Source organism: Ascaphus truei, chromosome 14 (assembly GCF_040206685.1).
Source record: "Ascaphus truei isolate aAscTru1 chromosome 14, aAscTru1.hap1, whole genome shotgun sequence".
In the NCBI taxonomy this organism is placed as follows: Eukaryota; Metazoa; Chordata; class Amphibia; order Anura; family Ascaphidae; genus Ascaphus; species Ascaphus truei.
Window position 1 is genome coordinate 44,173,627 of NC_134496.1, and position 20,554 is coordinate 44,194,180.

Sequence of the window (20,554 nt, forward strand, 5' to 3'; positions counted from 1 at the left end):
GAAGGAGGGGCGGGTCCTGTGGAAGGAGGGGCGGGTCATGTGGAAGGAGGGGCGGAGGTGGGCGTGGCTCAGCTGTGAGGGAGCACAAACATGGCGGCCTCCTTGGTGCTGCTGAGCGGGAGAAGCTGTCCGGGTTTGCCCTCTGTGCTGCGGCGTCAGTAGGTACCGGGACAGGGGGGAACTCTGCTCTCCCAGTGAGAGGCCTGCTCGCGGCCTCCCACGTGATTTGAAACAGATATATAATATATCCCCCAAATAAATTAACCCGTTCTCTGCTGTGCTGGCCCCTCGGGCTGGGCAATGTTGCTGGCGGTGATAATCCAATTGAGCGCCTGTCTGGTACCACCTTGAGCTCAAAAGGTTAACCCTCCCATGGCCAGAGGAGCTTCCAGGCAGGTGATACCCCCCTGTCATTTATGTGTATTTATGGATTCATTTTTACACACACCTAATTAGCTGATCATTAGCAGAGAAGTCATCAATTGCCCCGCTGCTTTAATTGGTTGAAGCTTCAGCCATGGACAGAAATAGGTACAGCTTGTAGGACTAGGTATAGGACAGGTACCTCACGGAAAAGGTGGGGGTAGGGGAAAGAAAGGGGTGCTACCCCCCTCTCAGCTTAAATAAAAATGGTCTATATCTGATATGAAAAAACACGTTGGTAGGGTATGTGCTTGGGCTGAGAATTGTAATAATGATGAGACCAGGGAGAAAAAGAACTCAGCTAAGGTAGCACTCTGTTACCCAAGTGTGAGTAGTGGTTGAAAGTAAAAATACTCTGTATTAGTATCTAAAAATGAAAATATAGTGTGTATGAAAAAAAAGACTGACACGTGAGAGGACTACCTAAGCCTATGGAGAGGTATATTATGAGATTCAAGTTTGATACTTGTATGGGGACAGTATTTGAGTTATGTAACTGATTTTAGGTACACGGGTTCCTAAAATAACAGTTGAACGTTTATTCCGGACAACGTTTGTGAATGTTGTAACTTGCATTTTCAGGTTGTCTCTCTTTCTCTCTCTCTCTCTCTTGTATCCAGTTCTCTGAATGCTGTTCAGACAGGGAGGTGGTGCTAGGAATCTAAATGTTCTCAAAGATGTCAGCTGCACCGGGTAGTGAGATTTTAAAGGCAGTGGACCCACAAATTTCATTTTAATGGAAATGTACGATCTCTAGTGAGTGAGACTGCTAAAGTCTGAGATTTCCTTGCTCTAAAAGTCAGTGAGACTGACTCCAAAGCAATAGGACTCAGAAAATCAGTGAAAATGTGCAGGTCTGTCGTATGAATGGGTCTTGGCATTTGATTAATACATTTACTTTGTGCTTCATACTTTTCCAGGAAATGGACTTGTGGTACCAAATTGCTAAGTTATGCTTCAGAAGCAGGTATGTAATAAATATACAGTAAGAGCTTGCATTGTTAATATAAGTTTCTGATTCTAAAATGCTAATTCTTTATATGCCTAATTGGCGTTAAATTCCCATTGAAGCTGAAACTGGTCCAAATGGTTTATAGAATAAGACTTTAAGAATGCTGATGGAGTCCAAGCAATTCCTTAATGTATTATCTACAATAATTATACTTGGTTATTTGAAGTGCTTTCAGATAGAAATCCCCACTATTTTATCTGGACCATGTAACTAAAAGTTCAAATGGAAAGTCCTTGTGATCCTCAAGTAATCTGCACACATGCTTGACAGGCCATGGAACTAGAAAAAGAAAAACAAACACAAATCATAGCGTAACACTGCAGGGTAAAACAGTATTACACTAAAAAACATAAAACAGTGAGACTCCTAGTGACAATTACAAAATGAACAATTTATTAAAACTAGGACTATGCCATAAAAAGCACTGAAACATTAAGTGAACTGCTGGTCATCCGGTGGTGGAAAAATCAGAGCCCTACTTATAACAAGCAGGGTGAAATCACGCGATGGAACAACAGAGTCCTCTCGGCGCAGGAAGTAATCCTTGCAGAGTATGAGCTCTGCTCCGCCGGTGCTCTCGTCCGAAATCCCTTCACAGATACACAGGAACAGTGCCGGTGATGGAGGCTGGTTTTAAAAGTGCACAGCGCAACAGCACGTTGCGCTGTGCACCCTGACTTTCCATTTGAACTTTTGGCGCCAGGTTTTATTCTTTCACGTTATCTGTTTGTACTGGCAGTAGGTACCAGGCAGCCTACCATTATGTTAAGGATATTATTTTCTGTATATCACATTGGTGTTTAAACTTTAGCGCTCTCAAATTTTTTCTTTTGGACCATGTAACTGTTACTGTATTGTTTTCCATAATAAGAGACTACAAGACATGTTGACTTTACTTCCTTATATAAATCGTGTAATCCATCAGGTGTTAAGAATGAAAATTATGGTGCTTGAATATAGCACGTAGTGACTGTTTTCTCTGCTCAATAATTAATGGATTCTGCAGTCATGAGTATCTGTCTTTTAACTTTATATTCAATATTCATGTAACTTTTTAAAAGTCCTTGATTTCATTCTGAAACTTCATGCATATGTGCTCCAGGTATATTTACTGCTGAACTTTGGGCAACACTGTCAGATTGTGCTTAGTCTGTGTATAACATTTTAATTGGGTTTATAATTTCTTGACTTTCGGGTTACATACAGTAGGAAGAAGCAAGATCGAGAAAGTCCTCATTGCAAACAGAGGAGAGATTGCATGCAGGGTGATGCGCACAGCTAAGAAGATGGGTGTGCAATCAGTAGCAGTCTACAGTGAAGCTGACAAGAATTCCATGCATGTCTCATTGGTACAGTATTTGTTAGCAGGTGTTTTAGGATGTACATTATGTCATTATTTATTTTATATCGGACATGCTTACAAAAGCAGCATGTGTGGGATTGAACTGCTCATTTACACCAGAAATGTGCTCTGACCTAAAAAAACACGCTAATCACTTCACAGCTCTTTTTATCAGAGCATCTCTGCGGAGTCACTTTACAGTAATCTTAAATAGGCCTCAATCCTTTGTTTCTGATCCAGGCAGATGAAGCATATCTGATTGGTCCAGCTGCTTCTCAGCAGAGTTATCTTGCCATGGGAAACATATTACAAGCAGCAAGGATGTCCGCTGCCCAGGTAAACCATTCTGACATTATAATACACTAGTGCTAAACTTCTGTTGTAGGGTTTCTGTGGAGTACATAAGTATGGTGTCAGTTATCCGTGTACCCTGTGCCACATTGTTGATGAACATGAATTAATTGCAAATTGATTGAATAGGATCCTGTATGCTTTTGTTTTGATCCTATTAAATCAATTCATGTTCCCAGTGCTGACGCTCGAAGCTTCAAGAAGCAATACTACATTCTCCTTTTTCCCCCTTATTTGTATATGTAAAGCATGTAATAATATATAATTCTACATTCTTACCTAAGCTGGCAATCGTGTGGTGCTGCTATTATAAGTTTGTAAAAATTCTGATTTTGTGCCTAACATAATGGCGGCCTTTCAGTTTCAATCAATCCTTCAGTCAGTGTAACTCAGCAGCTACAATGTATCCTGATATTACTAAGGTAACATTGACTATTCCAGTTTCCAACTCAAACTGCTAGGAACATTGACCGCACATTATCACAAACAGAAAAGTGTTACAAATATTTGCACTGCTAGGGAGGTGTGCTAAAGCCCATCCTACACCTCTTCCTAACTCTCCTCCTGCCTTCCTTGACTCTTTCCACTGTCTCAGAGGAGGATGTGTCTCTGTTGATCGCGTCTTCTCCCTCTACCACTTGCCCCATTGACCCCATTCCCTCCCATCTCCTAAAACCTCTTGCTCCTACTATAATCCCTACGCACACACACATTTTTAACTCCTCCCTCTGCTCTGGAACCTTTCAATCCTCCTTCAAACATGCAACAGTCATACCATTACTCAAAAACGGCAAGCTTGACCCTACCTGTCTTTCTAACTATCGACCTTTCTCCCTCCTGCCTTTTGCCTCTAAACTCCTTGAACGTCTTGTATTCTCTCGATTGCTCCATTTTCTCAACACCTATTCTCTCCTAGACCCTCTACAATCTGGCTTCCGCACTGCTCACTCCACGGAAACAGCCCTCACTAAAATAACTGACGACCTCCATGCTGCCAAAGACAGAGGTCATTACACTCTGCTCATATTACTCGACCTCTCTGCAGCATTTGACACCGTGGACCACCCTCTTCTCCTTCATATTCTCCATACTCTTGGTATTCGGAACAAAGCTCTATCCTGGATCTCATCCTACCTCTCCCATCGTACTTTCAGTGTCTCTTCTGCTAACACCTCCTCCTCCTCTATTGATCTCTCTGTGGGGGTACCCCAGGGCTCTGTCCTGGGACCTCTTCTCTTTTCTCTGTACACACTCTCTCTAGGTGACCTAATAACATCTTTTGGGTTTAAATATCACCTCTATGCTGACGACACACAAATATACTTTTCAACACCCGACCTTACACCTACTGTACAAACCAAAGTTTCTGAATGTCTCTCTGCTGTATCATCCTGGATGGCCCTCCGCCGCCTTAAACTCAACATGGCTAAAACAGAGCTCCTCATACTTCCTCCCAAACCTGACCCTACTACCTCCTTCCACATTACTGTTGGAATTACGATCATTTACCCAGTAGCCCAAGCACGCTGCCTAGGGGTCACACTCGACTCCTCTCTCACATTCGCCCCTCACATTCAAAAAATTTCTAAAACTTGTCGCTTTTTCCTCCGCAATATAACAAAGATACGCCCTTTCCTCTGTTGCTCGACTGCTAAAACGCTGACTCAGGCCCTCATTCTCTCCCGTCTTGATTACTGTAACCTCCTGCTGTCCGGCCTTCCTGCCTCTCGCCTGTCTCCCCTACAATCTATCCTAAATGCTGCTGCCAGAATCACTCTACTCTTTCCTAGATCTGTCTCAGCATCTCCCCTCATGAAATCCCTCTCCTGGCTTCCAATCAAATCCCGCATCTCACACTCCATTCTTCTCCTCACTTTTAAAGCTTTACACTCTTCTGCCCCTCCTTACATCTTAGCCCTAATTTCTCGTTACGCACCATCCCGACTCTTGCGTTCTGCTCAAGGATGTCTTCTTTCTACCCCCTTTGTATCTAAAGCCCTCTCCCGCCTTAAACCTTTTTCACTGACTGCCCCACACCTCTGGAATGCCCTTCCCCTAAGTACCCGACTAGCACCCCCTCTATCCACCTTTAAGACCCACCTTAAGACACACTTGCTTAAAGAAGCATATGAATAGCACTGTGGATATTCTGGACACATGATACATAAAGCTTGGCCCCCTGCAGACGCACTTACCAGAACTCCCTCCTACTGTCTCTGTACGTTCTCCCTACCTACCAATTAGACTGTAAGCTCCTCGGGGCAGGGACTCCTCTTCCTTAATGTTACTTTTATGTCTAAAGCACTTATTCCCATGATCTGTTATTTATATTATCTGTTATTTATTCGATTACCACATGTATTACTACTGTGAAGCGCTATGTACATTAATGGCGCTATATAAATAAAGACATACAATACAATTATAGAAATCAATGGATGCTCAGTATATTAAAACTCATAAACCATGGCATTAGGGGTTGAATAATAATAAAAAAATGTTTTTAAAAAAAACCACACATCTAATACTACATAAATTATTTATTAAAAAAACAAACAAAAAAACCCCCAAAAGATATCATGGCTTGAATGTGATTACCATTTACTCCAATACAGGGGAATGTCTGCACAGCACATATAATGAATAATGATTATAGTAATCATTGATCTTTCAGAAAGCTGATAATTGAGACTCGGGATAGACGTGCATTAGTATTGACTGTAACTATTTATTTTTTAATAGAATTTTGTAGACAAGTGTAAAGTAAATATTTGAAAACGTGTTTTGTGTATTCTCACCCTATGTTTTTTTCTAATTACTAACTTTTCAGTACTGTGCCTAATGCAACATGATTAAATTAATAATTTGACATAAAAAATTATATTTTTAGTCTGTTATGCTACATAATTTAACTAAGAGCAAGAATTTCATATTGCACACTCAAATCATTTATCTTTGCAGTTTGAAACAGCTTCATACAAGAGAGCATACAGCATGCTTTACTTTGCTTAAATGTTTTGAAAGCTTTATATTGTTTAGAATGTGAGCAATTATTTTCTCCTCACCCAAAACTATCCCGGCCTGGCTTAACATTTTTGTCTTGGGTATTCTGTCACAGTTTAAACAACATGTGGAGAAAAGCAGAACTGTAACATAAATGTAACGACAAAGTATTTCTCTTTATTTTCCCCAAATTATTTTCAAATACATCAAATGTTTGCTTGCGTTTGAAAATTGTGTTGACCGACATTAAAAATAAATAAATATTTTATTAACTTTTTTTTTTATTTAGACCAAAGATTTAATTTTATTTATAAAATTCCTTATTGTCCAAATATTTATTTTATTGTAGGCTATTCATCCTGGGTATGGTTTCCTCTCAGAAAATACAGAGTTTGCAGAATTGTGCAAGAAAGAGGGCATTATATTTATAGGTCCTCCGTCATCTGCTATCAGAGACATGGGGATTAAGAGGTAAATGTTTCGTGTGTGACATTCTTTGGGACTGTATTAAGATGTTCAGATCGTCCTTTTGATGAATGCTGTTTTATGTTTGTATGTTTACCTTTTTATATAGCGCAATCCCTGTACATAGCGCGTCACAGCAGCGATACACGTGACCTAATAATATAACACATAATGGGAATAAGCGCTTCGGACATAAAAGTAACAACATTAGGAAAAGGAGTTCCTGCCCCGAAGAGCTTACAATCTAAGTTTGCTTTTTTTATGTATGTATGTGAAAAGAAAACACAGGTGCTAACATTAAACACTGTATTCAAATGCTCAATGTTTGCTGTGCAAATGATTCATTTACACTCGCCTATCTTTCAAGTACATCAAAAGCGATCATGTCTGCTGCTGGAGTCCCTGTTATTGAAGGTTACCATGGCGATGATCAGTCGGACCAACACCTAAAGGAACAAGCTGGTAGCATAGGATATCCTGTAATGATTAAAGCTGTTCGTGGAGGAGGTGGCAAGGTAAACAAATGAACTTAACAGGAACACGTGGCACTGCAATACGTTGTAAACCGCTTTGGCAGTCGCTTAAATAGTTAAACATGTTTTGTATATTAATGAAACAGAAAGTAACAACAAAAAAATCCTCATAACTTGCAGAGTAAAAAAAAGCAATTTCACCCAAACTGCGTAGTTTCATACAGACGTTACTTGGATCTGGAATCCCTGTTGGGTCATGGCGAGTCGTTATACGCATGTTATGCACACAATATAAAGATTTCACTAGATATGCTAACTGCCCACGTTTTTATTTTATCAGGGTATGAGGATTGCACCATCAGAGGCTGATTTTTTGGAACAGTTGGAATCTGCCCGACGAGAAGCCCGCAAATCATTTAATGACGATGTTATGTTGATTGAGAAGTTTGTAGAAAATCCGAGGTGAGAACTTTAAGTTGCAGGATAATAACGGGTCCTAACAAAGGCTGCTTTTTAAAATGTTATTAAAAAATCCTTACAAGTTCTTTCAACGTGCATTCCAGGTGTTTATGCACCATTGTGTGTCTGCATACATACTCTCTCGTCTTCGCCTTGTATTAAACCCTACGTGCACTCCTGTAATCAATATGAAATAAGTTGCGTGGCTTTTTCATTTATTAGATCTTTAGACCCATGTACCAGCTTCACCTTGCATAGCCAGCAACCAACCTCTCACTGATGAGACCCAAAAGGCCGAAACCGCTGTCTGTGAGCAGGTTTCCTGGCTCTGCACTTCTTTAACCCAGGCTGTGCTGAAAAGCTGTGTAACACGACAGGCATACGTTTATCGGGGTCCATATTTAAATGGATGAGAATAAAGAATGACACACTGTGCTCATTTGCATGTCATTACCCAGAATCCCTGTTTGCAGTGGAAGCACCATTGGCTAAGTGATAATGGTGAAACGCAGGGTCTCAGACCTATCTGAGACATGCAAATTCACCCGCAAGTGGTATTCGATCTTTACAAATAAGCTGCCAAGTTTAGACTATTGCATGTACTGAATTTAAAGTGCAATCTTCAACTGCAATTGGTTAAACATTATAGTGCTATTCCATATTATTCTGGCTCCACTCATAATAATCTTTGGTTACATTTGCTATTCTATAACATTATTTCCCCCCCCCACCTGCATTAGGCATGTAGAGGTCCAAGTGTTCGGTGACCAGCACGGCAATGCAGTCTATTTGTTTGAAAGAGATTGTAGTGTACAGAGAAGACATCAGAAAATCATTGAAGAAGCTCCTGGGGTAAGACCTTGAGAACCTGCTGTACGGGGAGGTAAAGTGCGAGCCTGTCATTCTGAGCTTTCTGTGCAGTGTCTCCTCGCTTCAGTGGTCCCCATAATCTGTTTGTATACGTGGTAATTATGATATCATCTCGAGCCAAATTATTTTTTTCCTAAATGTTTTATACCTTTATTTTGGCAAACAATGTACTCTCCTGTATAATATTACAATCCCTCCTCCATCTCGTAACATACGAAAGCTGGATGTGGCCTCACGCAGCGTTACCAATAAGGCCAAAGTTCTTTCGTGACGATTTGGCCCAACTACACATTGCTTATTCTGCTACATTCACTTATTAATGACTGTTGCAGCCTGGAATCAGCCCTGAAGTAAGAAAGAAACTGGGAGAAGCTGCAGTCAGAGCTGCGAAAGCTGTGAATTATGTGGGGGCAGGTATGTTTTATCCTCGCTTTCCAAAAGTCCCAAGATATGTGACCACATCATGGACCCTTCGCTAATAGATTTCGCTTTTAGGAACCGTGGAATTTATCATGGACCCCCAGCACAATTTCTACTTCATGGAGATGAACACACGCCTGCAGGTGGAGCACCCGGTCACGGAGATGATCACGGGAACTGACCTGGTGGAATGGCAGCTGCGGGTAAGTGAGGACCACGCGTTGCATAAACCCCTTTAGTGACACGTGGGCGGCAGAAGGGACAATTTCACTTACTGTACATTTGTTAAGAGTATATAGTTTTATAACCGTACGGCTGCTTATACGTTATCCTGCCTTTTACTCATACGCCTGAATTAGCTTTACAACAATATTTAAAATGTCATCCAAATATATTCCTAGATATATAGCAGGTTGCGATTCCATCTAGTACATGGGTGGGCAAGTCCAGTCCTCAAGGGCCACCAACGGGTCAGGTTTTCAGGAAAGCATGTAACACAATTGCTGTATCTAATAATCAATGTGCAGGTTGCTGCTGGGGAGAGGCTTCCTATGACTCAGGATGAGATCTCTGTGCAAGGTCATGCATTTGAAGCCAGAATATATGCAGAAGACCCTAATAATAACTTTATGCCCGGTGCTGGCCCACTGCTGCATCTCTCTACACCAGCAGCCGACCTTTGCACTCGCATTGAAACAGGAGTCCGACAAGGTGATATGAGATGCCTTTTTATTTATAGCGTTTTACATTCAATAATAAAGACGGTGGAAGACGTGTGTTGTATGTTTTACATTCTGTAGCGTTCTGATTTAAATGGATAAGGAAGTGCTGTTTTAAAGAGCTGTAACTGAATGCAGTTGCGCTGCCTACTTGGCCACTCCCAAAATGTAGCAAAACTGATTGGTACCTGACATGGGATGAAGGTGTGTGTGTGTACCTGATATGGGATGAATGTGTGTGTATGTGTGTGTGTGTACCTGACATGGGATAAAGGTGTGTGTGTGTATACCTGATATGGGATGAATATGTGTGTGTGTGTACCTGACATGGGATAAAGGTGTGTGTGTGTATACCTGATATGGGATGAAGGTGTGTGTGCACCTGACATGGGATGAAGGTGTGTGTGTGTGTGTGTGTGTGTGTACCTGATAAGGGATGAAGGTGTGTGTGCACCTGATATGGGATGAAGGTGTGTCTGTGTGCACCTGATATGGGATGAAGGTGTGAGTGCAGACAGACATTTTATTTAACCATTGGAAGCGTTTTTGCTCTCCCCTTTCAGACAACAAATTCCAGTGACTACAGGACCACTATTTGAGCAGCAGCTCTTAGATTGGCAGCAGACCCGCCTCCTAAAACTTGCTAATCATATACTGTACATTAGACTTGTGGCATTATTAACAGACTGGACATACTAATATTATGTATGGTTATTTACATATCTTAAGATGGCATTTCCGCCCCCCCCGCACCCTTTTTTATTTTTTTTATTTTTTAAAATGTATTTTAAATATATAGTTTGCGTGATTTTATGAAGGCGCGGCCACATACGCGCGCGCCCACACACACTGTTGGGCAAGACTGTCTGCCCTTTTGATGGCAACTTAATTGGCTTACGTCTTTTAAACACTGCGAAGGCTTAACAATATCGATCAAAACAAAGTTTCTATGAACATTGCTTCAATTATTGTAATGCCAATTTGTGTAACATTGTGTGGTTTGGTATGGCTTTTTTCCCCCCTCTTCATGATTCGAATAATTTAAGCTGCGTACTTGGTTTGTCCATTAGGACACCGTTTATTTAATCAACAAGTACACGACTGGATGTTTCATTCTAGGATCTGGAAGGACAGAACGTTCCCATTTAGCCGCTGTTTTGTTACAATGTGTGTATTTTTGTTTTTTCTTTCTCACAAACAAAAGGTGATGAGGTCTCCGTGCACTACGATCCCATGATTGCCAAGCTAGTTGTATGGGCAGAGGATCGCCCAGCTGCACTGCTGAAGTTGAAGTACTGCCTACGCCAATACAATGTAGGTCAAATAAACGGGACATCTGGATTGATTCAAATGATTTTGGTACTTGATAAACAACATTCACTGTAATCTGAACCAACACATGGTTTTCTAAAATAAACGAACCGTTTCAGTTGTACAATATGTATTGATATCTTCTGTGTGTCCGAGTAATTTTAATCAGTTTAGACGTGAGGTTACAAAATCGCTATGGCGTTAATTTAGTTCTAGGAAATGAAGTGTCAAAAAGATGAAGTGGCTAAAACTTTTTAAATACTGTTTTTTTTTGTGTCTCCTTTAACATCCAGGAGCTGTTTAGTATCTATTATTAATCTTTACATGACTTCCTTTTCAACAATCCATTATTTCCAGCTGATTTCTCTCTGCAGATTGTGGGGCTGAGTACCAATATTGATTTCCTCCTAAGTCTGTCTGGACACCCAGCTTTTGAGTCCGGCGATGTGCACACGAATTTTATTCCCCAGCACCATCGGGACCTGTTTCCTCCCAAGAAGGACCTTTCCAATGAGGTTTTATGTCAGGCTGCACTGGGTCTAATTCTGAAGGAGAAAGCCTTTACCAATGAATTCAAGGTACAGTCTGGAGGTGGGTATTCCCTTCTTTTAACTCCCCCTGGAAAGCCTTCTCGACTCGGCCTAGATTCTCTAATCTCTGTTACGTTTGTTGCGAACGATGTGACATTCCCTAAAACAGGAATGGCCGTTACTATCCCGGAGTTAACGCATTATTCAGTAACTTAAATGTAAGCAACAAATAACGGCTTCTTTGCATAGCTTTTAATGTTCTTTCAGGAGAACACTGATGTTGCTAAAGTAATCACATTACTTACATAGAGGGAATTTATGCGTTTTAATTCACGTTTTTGTTACCTTTTTTAATATGTTGATTTTTGAGTAGCCCAAGTAGGCAGCTAGCCACTAAGGCCCCACTGCACACCCGCCTTGCGTCCTGGCAGCGCGTGCACAGCACTTCACCGCGGTCTGTAGGGGCCTTTTTTTTTTTTTTTAGGCGTGGGGGGCGTGGCCAAACGGGTCGGGTGGGTGCAGCCATGATGGCAGGGGTGTGGCCATGACAGGGGGTGTCGTCCCTCTCCCTCGTGCCACTCTACCTCGTGCCACTCTACCTCGGCCTTACGTCCCTCTCCCTCGTGCCACTCTACCTCGCCCTTACGTCCCTCTCCCTCGTGCCACTCTACCTCGCCCTTACGTCCCTCTCCCTCGTGCCACTCTACCTCGCCCTTACGTCCCTCTCCCTCGTGCCACTCTACCTCGCCCTTACGTCCCTCTCCCTCGTGCCACTCTACCTCGCCCTTACGTCCCTCTCCCTCGTGCCACTCTACCTCGCCCTTGCGTCCCTGTCCCCATGGCTGTAAGGTGCCTTTTGGACTCGCTGGCGCACCATGTGACACGTCGCCGCACGGGAACACAATCCTGTTGTAGCCCCTGCTGGCTGACACGTCGCAGCGAGGTGGCACCGGGGACTTGGGGAGAAGGTAAGGGGCTGGTGGGAGGCGCGTACATGGCTGCGCGCGCCGCTGACTGCAGTGGGGACCTAGCCTTAGTGCTACAAAGAGGCTAATCTAGTGTTGGGAATAGATTACCTACTGCATCTTGCATACCAGAAAGGCTAGTAAGCCTTAGTGTGGCCACACGTTAACTGCAGGGACATGGCACTGCGCATCGACCATTTTTCAGTCCCTGGCGTGATATTCGGGGTAACTTGCATGTTATTTACACTAATAGCCACTATACACGACCCCATTGTTTTTTTGTTTTTTTTACTGGAGTAATACCAGGTTAACATTACGTTAATTAATTTAGTGATTAGGTTGTTACTATGAACATGTTGTTGGTTAACCTAAGGTACCATCCCGTTATAAGGTTATAAGGTTATTTCCTGTTAAACATTTATTTTCATAAACGCCACTGAAATGCAATTAACATTATCTGCTTGTTATGTGATAAGCTGGAGTCCATATACAAGTTGTGAAGCTGGCTGTATTTGACTTGCTAGAATCTGGGAAGGGGAAGATGGGCCTTTTTTTACAACCAGAATTCTAAATGCATGGAAGAGTCTAATGAGCTGTTGTGAGGGGGATGTCCGCTTCCGCATAACCTTGACAATGCTAAGCCAATCAGTGATGTTCTGAGCTTTGCTGAAATCAGGTTGTGTACGAGTGCTGTAGAATGGCCCATTATTATTGATCTGACTTCAGAACTGTAATCTATTATGAGATGTATATGCAGTACAGTTGGGCATTATTCACTCCACATTCCCAGTTGTCACAAAGACCTATCGTGTCAAGGCCGCTCATAATTTTAGTTGATGAGAAATACTGGCAGGCGGTAAATCCATTTGTAACAGCGTGCACTACGTTTTCTGTCAAATGAGCATTTTGCCTAATAGACCCGAACACGAGCTGCAGTAATCATTTATTTTATATGATGTATATTTTTTATTTGTACCTGGTTTTTTGTAGACCCGTTCTCTCCATTTGCATCCAGTAACGGGAGAAGAATAAATGTTTCGTTTACCAGAAGCCTTACTTTGCTTGATGGAGAAAGAAGTAAGTAATCCTAGATGTTTTTGGCAACCCGGTAATATAATGCAAAACAGAATTAGGTGAGCTCAGACTTACCCCATAACAAAATGCATCAGTAACACCTACCTAGCGGGCTGCTAGCAACAGGGAATTGGCCGTACATTTATGGAAAACCAAGTACAAAAACCTGGCGCTACTTTCCAAAATGCAATTTATTGGGGAAATGTAACATTTTTGATCAGTAGCTTTAATTACTGGTAGTACAAGCAAGTCTAGGATTGCGCTAACAAGTAATCATGGGGTCTAAATAACATATATGAAAATAATTCTAATGGGCTGCATGAGTGAATAAACTGTTCCCAGTTCCAGCGATGATTCCAGGAAAAATAATTTGGCGCACCTCAGATATAAAAAAAATAGTGAAGCACGTTTTACTTTCCACAAGGTGCCATGGGTGAGATATGCACTTACATGCAAGTGCCTGCGTTCAGACACTTAAAGGTTTCTTTGCTCCTTCTCCATAGCAGTAAACAAGGAAATAATTGGCTGGCAAAAAACAGAGCTCCTCTTTTAAAATGCTTTATGGTAAAGCTTTCTCCAAAAAGGTGCATCTTCACAGGTATACAGGGGGGTATAACCCCCCCCCCCCCGGTCACCGCCCCTGCTCCACGCCGTTCCAGCCTTTTAGACAAGGTGTTTCCATGTTATATTTATCCCCTGATATATACCATACAGTGGTTTGCATGTTGCTAATAAAATTGTTTTGGGTGCAGCCATGGGGGTGGGTATATTAGGAGGAGAATCATGGACATTATTCACATACCCCTGAGGAAGCAGGAATCCTCCTTCGAAACGCGTAGGGTAACGGAGGACCGATTACTGTGTGGTACCCGAGGACCGGAAGTGACGTAAGACGCCGGCTGGAACGGCGTGGAGCAGTTGCGGTGACCGGGGGGAAAGATACCAACAGACTGGTTCTTGTTTTTACTGATGTAAACCGGTGAAGATGCACCTTTTTGAAGAAAGCTTTATATAAAGCATTTTAAAGAAGGAGCTCTGTTTTTTGCCTGGCAATTATTTCCTTGTTTACTGCTGTGGAGAAGGAGCAAAGAAACCTTTAAGTGCCTGAACGCAGGCACTTGCATGTAAGTGCATATCTCACCCATGGCACCCTGTGGAAAGTTTATTTAAACGTGCTTCACTATTTTTCTCTTTTTTTTTTTCTTTTCTCTTAATTACAGTTAGTACAACAATGTTTAGCAGTTCTCTCTTTTAAAAAAAGCTTCAGCCAGTTAGTAGATGGCATGGTTTGCTATATTATATTGTTGTATGTTCATATTCAGGCAGTGGGAGAGGGGCCCGAATGTTGTCATGCGTTAAAAAAAAACAAAAAAACAAATGTATACTGCATAAAAGCTGCATTAGAGAAAATATTCCCAACCTTGTAATGAGATCTTCTGTCTTTAACAGACGTGGATATGAAAATACGTTATAACCATGACGGATCATACACTATACAGGTAAATAGTTATGTAACTAATGACTGTTAAATATGCTGCGTCGTGGAACTATATCTCTACAAAAGACACAATAATGAACTTGAACTTCCCAATTCTCCTTTCGGTGTCTCATTGATGTTCTTTCCTTGTGCTCTGGTCCTGCACACTCGCTGCAGGGCGCTTTAATTAAAGGACAATCAGACCTGCCGATAGATCAAATAAAGAGTAAACTCCCTTCATCCTTTATGTCCACTGTATGAGGTTCTGTTTAAAGAGACAATCCAAGCAGTTTAAAAACCATTTTAATATATGTAGCATTTGATTACTTTTTTTTTTAAATTAAAATGAACTACCTAAGCTGCTGATCGATTTTTGGGTTTTTCCATGATCAATCTGTAAACTCTAAGAAATATTTGAATTAAACAGAACCTGATGAAGGGAGTTTAATTTTTGTTTTTGTCTATATTCATTCCTGAGTGCCGGTCTTCCTAAAATTACTTTTTCTAAAGGGAAAAAAAAACTTCTAAATTCCTTGTTGGCTTTTTTTTTTATAACAATTTTTTTATTGGTCACAGTCATAAACAGGTGTACAAACAGTAATGTCGGGGGCCCACAACATTTCAACTCAATACAGTCAGAGAGGGACCAATAACAGTTTTTCTCTTTCAGTAGGAGATAGTGTAGGGAAGAGGAGGGGGGGGGGGATGGGGAGGAGACAAACATGGGGAGGCGAGAGAAAGGGTGGGTGGGGGGTGTGTGGGTTCGCCTAGAGACGTCCCCATGCTCCCCAATAGTCTGGGGGGGCTAGTAGACCTAAGGATTATGATTTTTGAAGTTTTATCTCTCGAGCCAAGAGTCCCATGTGTTCCAGAACTGGGGCATTTTTCTTTTGGAGCATGGCCGTAAGCTTCTCCATAGTCATGACCTCATTAACCCTTCTCACTACAGTGGTTCTCGAGGGGCCTTAATCTGTTTCCAGGCTGCAGCTATAGAGCATCTGGCCGCTGTCAGAATGGCCCTAATCAACCGTGACATTGGTGGGGGGAGATCATCGATGGGTTTTCTCAGCACCATGGTCAGAGGGTCCAGGGGGAGGGGGATTCCAGTGATCTCGTAGATAAGTGTCTGGATATTAGTCCAGTACCTCTGGATCTCCGGACATGACCACCAGATATGGGCCATGTCCCCCTTTTGACCACATCCCCTTCCCTTGTTGGCTTTTAACTTGTTAAAATCAATCTAAAACATTTATATACTATACTGTGAGAGTTGGGAGAAACTGTGCTCTCTAGTACAGTGGGTTTCAACTTTTTTTTTTTAAAGGAAATCTATAATTGATATTGAGAAATTCTGAGGAACCCCAACTCTCTAATAGCGTGTCTGAGATCAGATGCATTGTAGATTCTTCTTTATTTGGCACATTAATTTGTTAGACACTTTTTTTTTTACACCTATTAAGGTGCACCTACCCCATTCGAGGATAGTGTGGGTTTCATTACTATAAGATTCGTCTACACTTTAAGCTTCACCCTGAGCGGACTATTCCCACATTGTGGATGTTGTGTTGTATTTGATGCAATTTTCAAATTGCCTAAAAGTTGCAGGGAATTCGGGTTGAAAAGCGCTGCTCTAGAACATTGGTGGGCAACAGACGATCCTCAGGGGGATTCACCTGCAGCAGCCCCCTCTCCCCTGTACAGAGGAAGGGGACATTTCCCAGCCCCCTCAGCAGAATGACAGAGCACTTACAAACTGTACTGCCCCGCTCCTCTCCTGTGATGATCACAAGTTCCATGTGTAAGAGGCGCAAAACCGTCCTCACCAGCGTGTTGGCATTAAGCAGCTGACTGGAGCGGGGTGAAGCTCCCAGCCACGTCTGCGACGTCCCTTCTGCCCGTGCACCATGCATATGTGCAATTTGTGGCCCTTTTGAGGACTCTAGGGCAGCACATGCGGCCTTTGATTTATATCATGTGGTGCACTGCTCAGAAATCTAAAACTGACGTCTGTGTTTCAGATTCAAGATAAAGTGCTGAATGTTTCCGGAGAACTTGTGAATGAGGAAGATCTTACGTATCTGAAATGCTCTGTGAACGGCACTGTGTGCAGACCCAAGCTGGTTATTGTGGATAACACTATATACCTTTTCTCAATGGTAACCTATTAATAATTCAGTTTGATCTACATCGTATTACACAATACCTTTTTTTTTTTTTTTTTTTTAAATTATCACAACCACATTTGTGCACACAACTACACCCACAGAAATGATTTTTAAGTCACCCAGGTTTGTTCCTTGTAAGGAGTTCATCTAAATGTTACTTTAAGTCGGTATTTCTGTGCTTGTATCTCCATTTTGTACCTAATATAAATAGGCTTTGTACCCTTTTACTGTAGGGGTAGCCAACTCCAGTCCTGAAAAGCCACCAACAGGTGAAGTTTTGAGGATATCCCTGCGTTGGCACATGTGACTCAGTCAGGGATATCCTGAAAACCTGACCTGTTGGTGGCCTTTGAGGACTGGAGTTGGCTACCCTGGCGTTACTGGCTTGACACTGTTTAGAAAACTTTTTTTTTTACATTGCAAATGGGGGAGGGTCCCCCAGAAATTAAAAAAATTATTTGCTCTGGGGATCCCCTTGGTTTGAACCGTGGGGGATTTTCCAGTAGTTGGTTTGTATCTGCTGTAAAAGTGCCACAAGTAGTTTTGTGAAGGGCATACTATTTTAACAGCAGTTTAAAAACAACGTTTTGACCATAAAGTCCGATCACCTCTCCTCCTTAGAGGAAGCCCACGCCACAAAAAAAACAGACTGCCATTGTTTTTCAGAAAGCATTTGTTTCAATTGTACACAGGGCACTAATGGTTTAATATCTGGGAATAACGCTAAACTTCATGTTGAACCTAATACAGTGGTGGGCAACTCTAGTCCTCAAGGGCCACAAACAGGTCAGGTTTTAAAGATATCCCTGCTTCAGCAAAGGTGGCTCAGTCTTTGAATGATTGAGCCATGTGTGCTGAAGCAGGGATATCCTTAACACATGACCTGTTGGTGGCCCTTGAGTCCCCTCCCTGGCACATTGGGTTTAATATTCAGGATTGCTCTTCTCTTGCTGCAGGAAAGCAGTGCACAGCTTGGTATCCCCATACCCAAATTCCTGTCTGAGGTCAGTACTACAGCAACACAAGGAGGGGCTATCGCACCTATGACCGGGACTATTGAAAAGGTAATGGTTATTTATTGCAGCCGTGTAACATAGACCATTTTAACGTTCCAATAATGTTTACTGCAAGGTGCTCATGTTTTTGTTATAGGACATTGGAAACTCCTACAAGTTGATTATTGAATACATTGCAGGCACTAATATGTATTGTACATTATGTGGATAACCATAGAGAGATACACAAACCATTCTAGCCACATTTCTACTTGACCCAGGTTTTCTGTTTTACTCCCACGGAAGAAGTCAGCCCCTCCCAAGAAGAGCCATCTAAAGACAGTGGCATATTTAATGAGTTACATGCAGCTAATGTCATTATTTATTGGTAGTTTTGGTTGTAAGTCTTCCTTGGTAAACAAAAGCTTTAGGCTGTTTTTACAATCTTTATCCAATATGTTTTGCTGATGAGGCTGTTTGGTAATCCTCCAAGCCAGTTACATTGTCATATTTAATTTATTCATTATTTGTGTAGTGGTTATAAAGCCATCATGAAACGGATCAAACATTCTTACACAGATTAACATAGGCAGCCGATCTGATTTGAATGCGGCAAACCCAGAGAAAAGAGTAACGTATATTTTGTTTTTAACAGGATGCAAATAAGTGAAAATGTTTAAGTGGGATCTATTCACTCTAAGGAAGCTGATTACACGGTTACGGTCTTGAAATAAAAAGAATTCTGACTGCTACATAAATCTTGTTTTCAAGTTTCTGGAAGTATAATGGAAAATCTTTCTTTGCTTGTAGGTGTTTGTAAAAGTGGGCGATAAGGTGAAAGCCGGGGATCCCCTGATGGTTATGATCGCTATGAAAATGGAGGCGAGTTTGGTCATTCATGCCAAATAACCACATAAACCACTGTTTTTAACTTTTTTGTGTGTTTTAAGGAACCCTAAAATTATATTGTGACACGCTGCATAATATCATCCCTCTAATAGTGCGTCTGAGATCAGATGCATTGTAAATGTCTTAGAAGAATTTTCAAATGCCCTGAAAATTGCAGGGAAACCCTATAGGAATCCCGGTTGAAAAACACTGATCTAAACTGATGCTGATATTATACCAGGAAGACTATTTACTTGGTGTTCTTGTTTCTTCGCAGCACACAATACGGGCTCCCAAATCCGGTATGATAAAGAAGGTGCACTTCAGAGAAGGCCAGCAGGCCAGCAGACACGCGCCACTGGTCGAACTGGAGGATGAAGAAACTGATTCAGAATAATTTCCATGAAATAGGTCTTTTTTATTTTCTTCTTACAAGAAAGTATATTTTTCATGTGCTTGTGAAAATCCTCTTATACAATCTAAATACTTTTAAGTCATATATGACCGTACTGTTTTAAAGACAGAGGACCATGGTATAATAAAAGGATTCTGAACGTGTTGTACTTCCTCATTTTCTTCTTTACAAATGAATATCACTCCGTCTTGTCACAAGTTAAGAGGTTTTCAGTATAACGACTTGTTGCAGCGACAGGAAAAGAATAACATTTTTATCTGCCACTCTTGTGTTTTCAGAAAAAAAAGCTGTTTAATATTTATAAGGGATACTAACTGATGTTTAAAAAGAGTGCAAGTTTCCAGGACCACTCATGACCAGTCAAATCTGTCTCCGGTCAAACTTTGGTTCCAGCCTCCAGATGTGTTTTGAGATTGTTCTTTAATGTAAACCTGTTCTGTTCTTGCTGATTGCTTGCGCTCCTCTCCCCTTTGCAGTTTAACTTCCTGTAGATCATGACAATAATCGGTAGCACAGGAAGTGAACAGCTTATTTATTTTGAAGACAGATGAGCGCATTGTAGAATACTTGGTTTCTAATTATAAAAAAAGTTGATGTTAAAAATGATGTAGGTGGTGGTTACAATAAAAAATCTTATATGTAAATGGCGGGACTGTCATTAAATAGTGGAGGTATATATATTTATTTATTTTTTCAACCAAAAGTAATGACCTGAGTATTTGACTAAAGCCAATGGTTGAGCCACCTGTGCTGAAGCAGGGATATCCTGAAAACCCTGACCTGTTAGTGGCCCTTGAGGACTGGAGTTACCTACCCCTGACATAAAGTAAATTGGCAAAAAAAAAAAACCCAGTGGAACGTCTACAGGGTTCGAGGTTCATTAGTTTAGGTCAAGGGCTGATGCAATTGATGCACAACCCATATTTGTTTTGAAACCTTGCTATTGTACATGGCCGAGAGATACAAATACATATCAAAGTAAGTTCCTGGAAATACTTGCAGTATGTGCAAAACACTTTGCAAGTGTATCGGGAGCATTTTGTAATCAAAGATTTAACGAAGTGAGTGGCAGTTCAAACTGATTTAAGTCAACAGGAGTGAGTCTTCTGAAATTTAATTGTTTTACTATTGTCTCATTTGGGCCTAGTTAGCAGTAGAAGGTTTAGGAAACTTCCTACTGGTCGTCTCGCTGGATGG

At 41.5% G+C, this 20,554-nt stretch overlaps 1 protein-coding gene across 2 annotated transcripts; it reads left to right on the forward strand.

Moving 5' to 3' along the window:
• Positions 1 to 24: 24 nt before the first annotated feature.
• Positions 25 to 19,501, forward strand: MCCC1 (methylcrotonyl-CoA carboxylase subunit 1). Of its 2 annotated transcripts, XM_075570699.1 has the most exons (20): positions 86 to 158; positions 1,044 to 1,179; positions 1,344 to 1,390; positions 2,642 to 2,784; positions 3,018 to 3,113; positions 6,481 to 6,602; positions 6,964 to 7,111; positions 7,410 to 7,531; positions 8,269 to 8,380; positions 8,731 to 8,812; positions 8,894 to 9,021; positions 9,346 to 9,529; positions 10,742 to 10,851; positions 11,223 to 11,439; positions 13,334 to 13,420; positions 14,867 to 14,916; positions 16,913 to 17,050; positions 18,016 to 18,123; positions 18,865 to 18,936; positions 19,220 to 19,501. In XM_075570699.1, the coding sequence occupies exons 4-20, from the start codon at positions 2,704 to 2,706 to the stop codon at positions 19,337 to 19,339; spliced, it is 1,977 nt and encodes a 658-aa protein (XP_075426814.1). In that variant the 5' UTR covers positions 86 to 158; positions 1,044 to 1,179; positions 1,344 to 1,390; positions 2,642 to 2,703; the 3' UTR covers positions 19,340 to 19,501. The 2 variants fall into 2 exon arrangements, with proteins under 2 accessions (XP_075426813.1, XP_075426814.1); XM_075570698.1 differs by lacking the exon at positions 1,044 to 1,179 and having other exon boundaries at positions 25 to 158.
• Positions 19,502 to 20,554: the final 1,053 nt, after the last annotated feature.